Source organism: Mesitornis unicolor, unplaced genomic scaffold (genome assembly GCF_000695765.1).
Source record: "Mesitornis unicolor isolate BGI_N332 unplaced genomic scaffold, ASM69576v1 scaffold29224, whole genome shotgun sequence".
Lineage (NCBI taxonomy): Eukaryota > Metazoa > Chordata > Aves > Mesitornithiformes > Mesitornithidae > Mesitornis > Mesitornis unicolor.
Genome location: NW_010178824.1, coordinates 3,336 through 14,081, shown reverse-complemented (window position 1 = coordinate 14,081; position 10,746 = coordinate 3,336). Strand labels below are relative to the sequence as shown.

Sequence of the window (10,746 nt, the reverse complement as noted above, 5' to 3'; positions counted from 1 at the left end):
GCTGCTGTTAGGAAAACAGGATGCTGTAAGTCAGTTCTCCCAAAGAAAGAAAACCAAATGCTGTCAGTACAAGGCCCAGCCTTTGACCATGGCTCCAGGACTGCTCTTAGGGCAGACCTGGTGAGCTACGACTGGACAGAGGGAAAACAACCTTTACATTTGTCTTCTCTATTGGTTGACTTACCCACCTCGTTTCAGAAACTAGACTAGCATATACGCTCCTAACTTCAAATTTACTGTTCAGAATTTTAAGTGCATGAGAATACTTCACCTACTGTCACCAATAGCAGGATTATTACAACACACCAATGCTTTTCACATAGCTAGAAATCTGAAATGCTGAAATACATTTCTTACCTCTGGAATTGTTTTGCGATAATCCCACTGTAACAGCTTCAAGTAGCTGTTGTTTAGCACCAGCACAGGACTAATGATTGGCTTAGAACATCTATCAGCACCAGGGGGTGATGAAGATTCATCAGAAACAGATGACAGCTCATCTTCTATTGATTCCTTTATCCATTCTGTTGTGAGATCCAGGGCACCTAAGGATTACAAATCAGCACAGATTTACTGTAGTAGCTTGAATTAAAAAAAAAAAAAAGAGTTGTACACAAGCAAGAATACTGAACTTCTGAAGACTAAACAAATATAGTGGACAGCTGAGTCTTCACACAAATTCTCTCCCTCAGTTTTTTCACTTATCTCCCATTGGTCACCTTCATATTCTAGCCAACTTGTACAAACCCAACAAATTGTTAGACTCCAACCAAGATTTTTGGGTAAAAAAATACTGTGGGTCTTTTTTTTAACCCCCAAAAATGGCCAAGATCCCAAAGCACTTTGTCCCTTTTTCAGGGACACCACTTAGCAGTTGGAGCACAGGACTGGACAATAGAGGTGAAGGGAGATAAAACTCTTCAAAAGCATTTCATTTCCTGTTAATAGTTTTATCAGACTGCATATATAAAGACTGCAGGCTGTATCAGCAGCTCACAGTTCTCATTTTAGAAGCCCCTGCTCCAGATGTTAATAAGCTTACTTCTTCTTAGAAAATATATCTTCCTGAACACTGTTTAGCCATATTGCGCAAAACTTGTAACAGTGGATCAAGTTCACTTTGCATCACCTAAGTCAGAGCCTGCCTTTTGTTTATTAAAGAACTGATCCTGTCCCTTCCAATTATCAGGCACACAAACTGGTCTTACATGTTTACTTCAGACTAACAACAGACTTGCTGCGTACAAGAGATAAAGTTCTATCTTTCAGTACATAGGGCTTCTGTCTCTGGACAGCATGGGCCTTTGTTTGTTTGTCAGATACTAACCAGTTTAGCAAATCCAAATTTGTCTGGAAGTGCCACAGATTGCAGATAAACACTTTATAGCAAATTAAGCAACTGCCCATTGGTAGCTTGCTTGTTAAAAAATATTTGCATTAGATCCAGGCAAGAAATTGAAATTTCTCTCCAAGTTAAAGACAATTGATACGATTTTATGGCACATCTTTAAATAACCCTATTTTAAAAGAAAAGATTAAATTAAATATAACATGACACCTACTTGGTGTTTCTTCAAGAATTTCCTGGAATTTTGATCTTTCATAGTCCACCAAATTACGCTGAAGGTATGGCCTAAGGTTTTGAATCATGTAGTTTGCCATATCCATTTTCATCAGGTCCAAAACATGGAATATTTGTCTGAAAGGAGGAATTTAAAGTTTGACAGTTACAATGGTCTATTGATTTTAACCAGCACATGTAAGGTACACCTACATTAGCACTTCAGTTTCAACACTGGGAGAAGTAAACTCCTTCACTGGTGTCTCAGTGTAACAGATACATTACCCATTTTCAAGGATACTTGAAGGAGTATTATGTATAAGACTTGGTGTATGTTACAGAGACCACCACAAATATGTAGCATCACTAAATGCTACAACCCTCTAACTGAAACAGAAGGGTTTTCAAGAACTCTATCAAATAATACATTTCAGCCTAAATTAGTAGGCTTATTTTTTAGTCACTCTAGTTGCACCAAGAACAATCCTTCTGACCCAGTTCCTTTGGTCCCTGTATATCATCCAAATTGCAATAAAGCATAGAACAACCACCATTTACTCTTAGTATTTCAGTGTACTGAAGGAGCAGTAAACTGCTTTCTGCCCTTTTATGCAAGTGTTTGACTCAAGTTGAAAAAACAAGATCTTTACTAAAGAGATTTGAAATCCAAAGTTTGGCCTCCTAGAGGATGGATACAGTAAACAGTTCAAGAAAGAGCAGTACACATGTGCTGCTTAAATTTTGTAAGGACGAAGAAGACTGAAAAAGGAGTCTCAAACACAAATTATTTTAAGAGTGCTTTGTTTTGTTGTTCAGTGGCTTAGCTGTTAGTGTTTCACCTAGGCATTCTACACATTTCATTAAAAAGTAAGACATACATAATATTCTGGTCACAGTGTGCGGTAGCTCCACCCCTTTAATGCTTCTGTACAAAAATAAGTTTTCTTATAGTTTGAAAACAGGTGTTATGTAAACTGACACAATTTAAGACTTCTTCCAGACTCTACATTCTCTTCCTCCACCAAGTACTCTTTCAGAGAAGAGGTTTTTCCTCTAAAAAAACCCCACCCAAATACCAACCTCAGTAATTCTACGATGTTGTCAGTTGCTTTTAACTGTTTTATATCATCGTCTCTTACTGGAGCACATAACTTCCCCATAGTGTTGATGACATAGTTAGCCAGCCCATGAATATCAACAGCATTATGTTCTGCCTGCTGTCTGATAAGATCTGTATCTAGAACTTCACAAATTTGATTTCGGATCCTGTTTGCTCCAGGAGTCAGGAAGGAAAGAAGGATCTAAAGTAGGGGGGGGGGAAAAGAAAGGCTTATCAATAAAAACCAAACCACTTATTAAAAAAAAAATCTTACTTCAGTGTGTTTACTATTAATGTTAAGTGTATTTAGCTGACTGGCAAGACATGTTAAGACTGAACATTATCTAAAATAGCAGAAAAAAAGAGGACTGTTAAAAGGATCACAGTTCGGATCTGCAAAAAACCTCAAAGCTGGTAAACCAGAAAGCATGGCAACAAATGAGACTCTTCCAAAAACTGGGAGGTTGCCCCATAAAACAAACATTTACTAACTTAAAATTCTGGAAGACTTCATATTGTCTCAGGATTGAAGGTCTGTATGTTACTTTGTGTGATGATAACAAATAGTAAAGTCTATTTGGGCAGGTGTAGTCATGTTTATACTCCCATTCATGCCTTAAGCTCCCAGTATGTTCCTGGAAAGCGGCTAGTAGAGATGTGAAGCTTTAGGAAAAGAGTTGACTTGCAACTAACCCTGCTGCAATGAAAGCTGAGTGGACACACCACCATGCATGTGTGGCCACATTCATGATTAGTACAAACGTACTATAAATAGACACCTATTGCAGTTCTGAATAATCAAGGTTTCATCTTAAAAGATTGAACTTGAAGGTTCTGGCTTGACTGAGTCAGCAGACCCTTCAGTGAAGTAAGAGATGACTCTCAGACCTAAGCTTCCAAAACAACACTGGGGGCAGGGTGGGAGGAACATTACCTCCTTAATTTCCTTGAAGAGCTTGATAGCATGTTCATATTCTGGAGGGTCTTCATTCAGTTCTGATTCCAAGTGATCCCAAAATGCCTTGTGTACAATTTGTTTTACTGTGCCTGCAAAGCTGTGGAATAAGTGAATTAGATACAGAAAAGACTCCCAACTAGCTTTCATCCTTGGCAAAGGTGTTTTAGAGTAGCCTAATCACTTGTTGGGAAACACACACCACCTCACCAGCTGTTGTGCCCTGCAACCATATCTTCCTTGGGCTGTGGATTATCAGTTCCCAAAACATGGTCTAGATTGACAAGTCTTTCCTATGACTCCTGTATTTCAAAAAGTGGTGCTGGCAATTCAGATGTAGGTAAAGAGATATTACCTTTCTCTTTTCCTTATTGAATATGTATTCATTGTCCTAACCTGGTATAAAACTATTCCTTATTGTATAACCAATTGTCAGTTAAGGGATTTATGCAGAACGCAGGTTTTTAATTGCACAAGTTTTCTCAACATAAAGACCAGGGTCACTAAGTAAGACACGTCTTTAAGCAAAAAGATTTTGGCTACCTACAGCAGGGAAGTTACTTCTCACTTCCTCTGGATCTCCAGGTGTTTTTTCATCTCTTCTGGGGCTAATATTAGAGCTCGATTATCATGATAAGCTCTATCTTCTTATCACTATGGCACCAATGAGCTACTACACACAACTGCATAGAAGGCCACCATTTCATCTTTTCCACAGGGCTTGGAACATCACAGGACAGACCAATACTCATCTTCACTATAAGCATTCATATTGCATTTGACTTTTATCTTCCAGATGACATTTAAGAGAGCAATATGCTCCAACACATTACAGCAACTCAGCTGGACTGCAACACTTGTTTCATGCAAGAAAACTTTGACAGCAACTCTTGTAGGTGCAGGATAAAAATCTGTAGCCTTTCAAGATGATCTGGTTTAGGTTTGGTTTTGTTTGTTTTAATTTGCTCTATTCATTTCTCCTCTTTCCAACCCCAGTGCTGCTTTTTGCAAAATTCAAGCTCTTACCTGTTCTGTGGCAAGTCTTCATGTTTTATGCAAAAATTTGCATTTACAGCAATTTCATGAGCTAGAGTCAAGTCTGTCAAATTTCTTGCAGCTGCCATCAGTTCATCAAATGTGACAGTCTTGGGAGGGCTTGCTGCTGGAACAAACAAGATCAATTCAAGCCAAATATCTAGAGTTGATAAGTGCAATTGAAAATACTAAAATACAGATGTTTTACTGCTTGCTAATTAGACTCTAGTACTCTAGAACAAACAACCTAAGATTACGAGGCCTTTATATCTTCTTAAAACACTAAAGCAGGAAACTCCCAGCTTATCAGGAGGGTGTGTGTGGATAATACTATGCAAGCCTCATAACATTTTAAAGAGCAATTTTGCATTTCTGCATCTTAACTAAGATTTTTTTTTTAACTTTAAAACAGGATCTTGCATTCCACAGATTTCCTATTGACTGTTCTGTAAAATCCACCAGACCAAAAGCACAGGCAATAACAGATACCAAATGTCCATTATAATTCTGAGCACATAATGGCTATACTGTGATTTTATCACCTGTAGAGAAGGTTCTGAAGTCACTGACTTGGGAACCCTCCACTTCTGTTCCATAGCAGATGTATCATAAGTTATACTCCCTTTCTACAAAGAAGCATTTACAGCATAATAGAAACTCTACACTGGAAAGCAAGAGTAAATCCCCAAAGTTTCTAAACCTCCAAATTCTGTCATTTAATTTAGTATTTGTAATTAAGCCTCTGACGACTAGTAATAAACAGACAAAGAGCCAGCTGCCAACTGCAGCTCCACTAACAAGCTTGTTTTAATGTAAGAATTCACTTGTACAGACACTGAAAAGTATGCATAGTCTGAGAATGCTTATGGACACAAACATGAAGCACACCTTAACCAAGCTTTTCTTTATTACTGCTCAAAATACCTTCCTTGTGCAAGTGTGTGTTTTCTGTTTGCTCCTAATATTTATATAAAAATGTGAATTCAAGATTAATTTCATGTAATTTGATGTAATATCATAAATCTAAGTTACAGATAGAACTTTTAAGCATATGGAGCAAACAGAAGAAACCCACCCTTTGCACAAAGCAGTATCTGGTTGAGTGGCAGACTGCTGCCAAGAATCAAGATTATCCCAAGATTAGGACATCCATGGTGGCACACTTTTCTTACACTTTCCGAAGGGAAGGAGTGCACAGGGAGACCCCCACGGATACAGCTGCTGGTGGTGGTCCACACACAAGGAGATGCGCTGCTTCACAGCAGAGAGAAAGCCATGCCTTTCTCTTAATACTCTTAAACAGAGATTCAGAATCCCAGGTTCTACCCATGACAGCAAAGAGAAACGAGATAAGTTAGCCTTCTCTGTCTACGCACACCGCAGGTAAGGTTAAAACAGGCTTACATGCTGGGGAACTGGGTTTGCTTGAAGAATCACTGTTAAAGCTCTGTCTCGAACATTCAGAGTCGCTAGAAGAAGCTGTGCTTTCAGAGAGGCGTGAAGAATCTGAATCACTGCTCTGGTCATCGTTGAGAGGCATCCTGATTCACTTTAGCTGCCACAGTAAATAAAACCTGGAAAGACAAATACAGCACTTAGTATTTTATTGTTTGTTTCTCGAAAGTCAGATACTGATCATTTATACTGTGAACAAGGAACATGTAGTTGACTTTCTCAAAGAGGTGTTACAGAAAGGATCTGGATTGACATGCAGAATGATAATTACTAACTACACCTGTTCTGCAAGAAAGTTTTGTACTTCTGCTGTTTCATAGCTTAATGGTAACATTAAAGAGAGCCTTTAAATTGATTATATTTAAAAAACAAAAGACTACCCACAGTAACCCCTGAAGCTGCTTGTTGTCAGAATTTTGGAAGTTCTCCATAACCATAAAGGCATCTCATGATGTTAACCATCCCCCATCTGACTTCATCAACAAGTGATGTTTAGCAATTTGCTTCCTTCCACAAACTGACTGCACTGTGTGTAACTGTGAAGCAAACATAAAAGTTGCTGGGGGAGAGTAGGCAAACAATTCAGAATACTACAGCTGTGACAGGGTGTAGCTAGAAGCCTGGCCTGCTGCTTTAGGTGGGTCTTTGCTCAGAATCAGATCAACAATGGCATAGATCCAAAAAATACACCTTCATGGGGTGAGGGTGGATTGGTTTTCTGTTTTAAGTCAAACGGTAACTCTCAGCCTCTAACATTACCTTCAGCATACATGACAAGTAACACTGAGAAGTGTCACACTTCATGGCGCTTCTGTCTACATAAACTGCCTCCCAGGCAGATAATCTGCAACTGCAGAGAATTTGGACAGCTGCAGAGTATGATAAAGGTAATTAACAGTTGTATGACAGGAAATGAAAAGTATGTTCATAATCATATTCAAATGAGAAACTGGAAGTCAGCTGTAATTACTACCAAAGGAATTTGGCCCAGATACCAGAAGTAGCTGTCCATCTCTGTGGCCATGAGGTACTTTGTAGTAGACTTTAAGAGGCACAGCCTACGATGCCTTCTGTCAGCAAATTTAAGTAATATGACTTCATTTACATTTAAATTGCATCAGCTTCTCCAGACAAGGAATACCGCACGTTGCCAACTGCTGAAATTGAAAAGCATCACTTTTGGCAGCAAATGGATGATTTTGTGTGTGCTTACGCAAATCAACGTATTGTGGGGTCAAGAGATAGACAAAACAGAGCAAGAATGAAGATTTTTTTTTTTAGGCTAGTTCTAGTTATAGCTTAGAGCACTTTTTGGGGGGTACCTGCTCATCCTGAAGAGGTCTTTATAACCTGAAGTACTACCTGATGAGTACTCCACTGTTAATTGAGATGATTAACATTTGTTAAGTATATGTTTACTCTTCCTCCTCTCCCAGGAGGGAACAGGATGCATGTGAGTGCTTTATGTATTAATTTATGCTGTTTTCTGTGAAGACAATTAGTGACATCAGCAAGAACACAGCTGACAGTTTATTACCTCACTGGAGAAGCCAGTAAGAGACTTCTGGCCAGGATACAGAGGTCATGGATTCAAGACTTACACCATTGGTTGTGATCCTTAACATACTAACTCTTATTAGAACAATTTTATAAATTTCTAACAAGCAACAGATAACAAGCAGATATTTAAAACAGTATTTACTAAACAAGACAGAGATGCAAGAGAACCTAGAAAACCAAAAAGCTGAGATATTTTTGACTTGGACGTTGTATTTTTTCAAGTTACAGTTAGAAATAAGTCCCTAGTTAGCGTTACACAAGAGACTAAAGCTACTTCTTTGATTAAAATCCATGTTACAGATCTCAAAGGTAGCACTGACTAAAAATTAGTTGTGATGAGTAACCCAACAGTAGAACATGCTCCAGGCTCTTGATGTGGAGCCACTCACTTAAACACAGTAGCCCTACAGAGTCTGCAAAGCTTGTATTACTCTCCCACTATTGTTTCTGGATCAGCACCAGAACACTGTATTTCTAGGCTTTAATCACACATAAAACTCATTTATACATAAATAACTAACCTCCAAAAGGTTAATGTTGCACGTGGTCCATCAAAAGATTTGATTTGTTAGCAGTGTACTGGCACAAAAGGTCTTGTAAGTCACTCGTCTAGCATGAGCACTTCAAGCTGAGTCTACTACTTCAGTCTAGGTGTTAAGAACATGGAAGAAATTCAATAACCATTAAAAACCCCAAAATTCTCACACATTTTGTACATCATAATTTCAAGATCTTCCTCTTAACAGTCAGTATAGTATCTTATTCATAATATTCAAATAATATAAATAGTAATTTTTAAAATATCCAAATATTCAGATTTGCAATATGCTCCTGACAGCAAGTACTAAATGAACCACAAAGGCAAGTCAGCACTGCTCTTTTCTACCCCAATCTTAATTTCCAAGAAGACCAAACCATTAAGGCAGATATACAATTCTGTATGCATTAAGTCTTTACATACTAGTTCCAGCAAAGGATATTTTGGCAACAAATACTTGCATTTCAGAGATCCATAACATATTACAGTATACCGAGATCATACCTGTTCCTACAATACCTGCACACATACGGATATCAGAGCTGCCAGTAGAGTGCTTCAAAAGAATTAATTTAAATATTAAAACTTAATTTCAACAATGCAACACGAGATGATACACTGAGAAAGCACTACAATCTTTGCCACAGTAACTATATTTACTAGTTGGATGCCTGAAATGGGATGGTAATGAAGAAATGGGTGCATTCTGCAGATTCAGAACATTATTGCTGAGTTCTAAGTTTAAAAGATAAACAAGGCAGCAAGCACAACAAAGTAAACATGCATGAATACCCAAGCAGAGTCAGGATACGCTATCTACAGTTTTTAAATACGCTGCCCGACAGCTAAAAAGCTTAAAGTACATTCACTGGGCATATCAAAGGGAAGCACAAACCAAAAAAAGGCTTTTCTAATTAGTTACAACACCAGGCAACCGAGTTACTTAGTCCTTTCTTTACAGCATACACTGGAAGAGCCGCTTTTCCTTATGCTTTTGTAGACAGCATGGGCCTTCTCATAAATTACTAAGGGCCAAGTTCACATGTAATTTTAAGTTTAGATTAATATAACTCCCAAATAAATGTATTTCAGAAAGCCCTTTAGCCTTCTAAGATCTCTTTGTAGCTCACCATCTCAAATAGACAATATCATTTTCTTATTTTTGAGTTGTTCATTAGGTATTACATTATTAGGCTGTTGTTATAATATACAGCTTAATATCCTACCTATTAAAGTGTCAGCCTGTGGTTAAGTGTCAGCCTTCCTGCAATAAAAACAACTGATGTTTACTTTTATATTAGGTTGGACACCTTCACAGTGGGCTTCATTATACTGTTTGCTTTCTTTTGATCAATGCTATTTCACAGGGGTTTTTAAGGATAAACTTTAAATGGGGGACTAAGGTAAAAATATCTTCAAATGTACAAACTCCAAGTTTCCAGTTAATTTAACGAGGAAGAACTAAATCATCATGGTTTCTGCCTGTATTTAGACAGTTTTGGATTATTCTTTTTAGTAAAGATGAAATGAATACAACACTGTAGATGCTAAAAGGCATCTTGTGTTTATACAGTCACCACATCAGCCAACCTGATCATTCACTTCAAACTGATCAAGACTGCAAGACCAGATTAGAAAACACAAAACACGCTTTTTATTCCTGAAGGCTTACTTTAGGAGTTATTTTATGAAGCACGCGGGGGTGGGGGGGAGGGAAACCACACCAAAAAAAAGATAGTTTGCAAGGTTTTTTTTCTTCAGATACTATCTTCAAGAAAAGTTTTTCTACAGCCCTGCTTTACTCAGGTAAGTCTCTCCATCCATCTGCACTTTTATAGTGCTAAAACTGGACAGAGCACTTAAAATGTCTTCTTTGTTTATTCTACTGGGCTCATATCCTTACTAGGGGGGAGGGAAACCACACCAAAAAAAAGATAGTTTGCAAGGTTTTTTTTCTTCAGATACTATCTTCAAGAAAAGTTTTTCTACAGCCCTGCTTTACTCAGGTAAGTCTCTCCATCCATCTGCACTTTTATAGTGCTAAAACTGGACAGAGCACTTAAAATGTCTTCTTTGTTTATTCTACTGGGCTCATATCCTTACTATCTTCAAGCTGGCACCGACTGAATCTTATTTGGGCTCGAGTTTCCCTTTCACTGACTCCACTTTTGCCAGCAGACGGGACACAGAAGCAGAAAAGAGCCTTTGTTAAGAGTTAGGAAACTTCCTCATGCTTCATTTTTGACACCTTAGAGCTGAGGTTGCTCTCCTTTAGCTTTCTAGTCCCGCAGCTGTTCCCTTTATAAAGGGGCTTCTCTTGCTGAAAGGCTTAAAAATATATAAGAGCGAGGTGAGTGCTTGTCCCCCAAGATCTGTGCTCGGGACAGCCAGGGGAGTTACCCTCAGATATTTAGGCAACGCTCCCAGGCCCATGGCGGGAGGCCGCAATCTCCCTGAAGGGAGCCCGGGGACGCTTGTCCCGTCTCCCTTCCCCGCCGGCTCCCCTCAGCAGGGCGCGGGGGGGGGGCCACCGCAGGGGCGGC

General features: G+C 38.7%; 1 protein-coding gene across 1 annotated transcript in view; it reads right to left on the bottom strand.

Annotated features, from left to right (window-relative positions):
* Window positions 1-6,190, bottom strand: part of TCP11L2 (t-complex 11, testis-specific-like 2) — a 9,096-nt gene extending 2,906 nt beyond the window's left edge. Inside the window, exons 1-6 of the mRNA XM_010182579.1 lie at window positions 6,055-6,190; window positions 4,642-4,774; window positions 3,595-3,715; window positions 2,642-2,862; window positions 1,563-1,699; window positions 358-545 (exon numbers count right to left, since the gene is read on the bottom strand). Of these exons, the coding sequence (XP_010180881.1) occupies window positions 358-545; window positions 1,563-1,699; window positions 2,642-2,862; window positions 3,595-3,715; window positions 4,642-4,774; window positions 6,055-6,190 (936 nt within the window). The remainder of the gene's footprint in view (window positions 1-357; window positions 546-1,562; window positions 1,700-2,641; window positions 2,863-3,594; window positions 3,716-4,641; window positions 4,775-6,054) is intronic.
* Window positions 6,191-10,746: the final 4,556 nt, after the last annotated feature.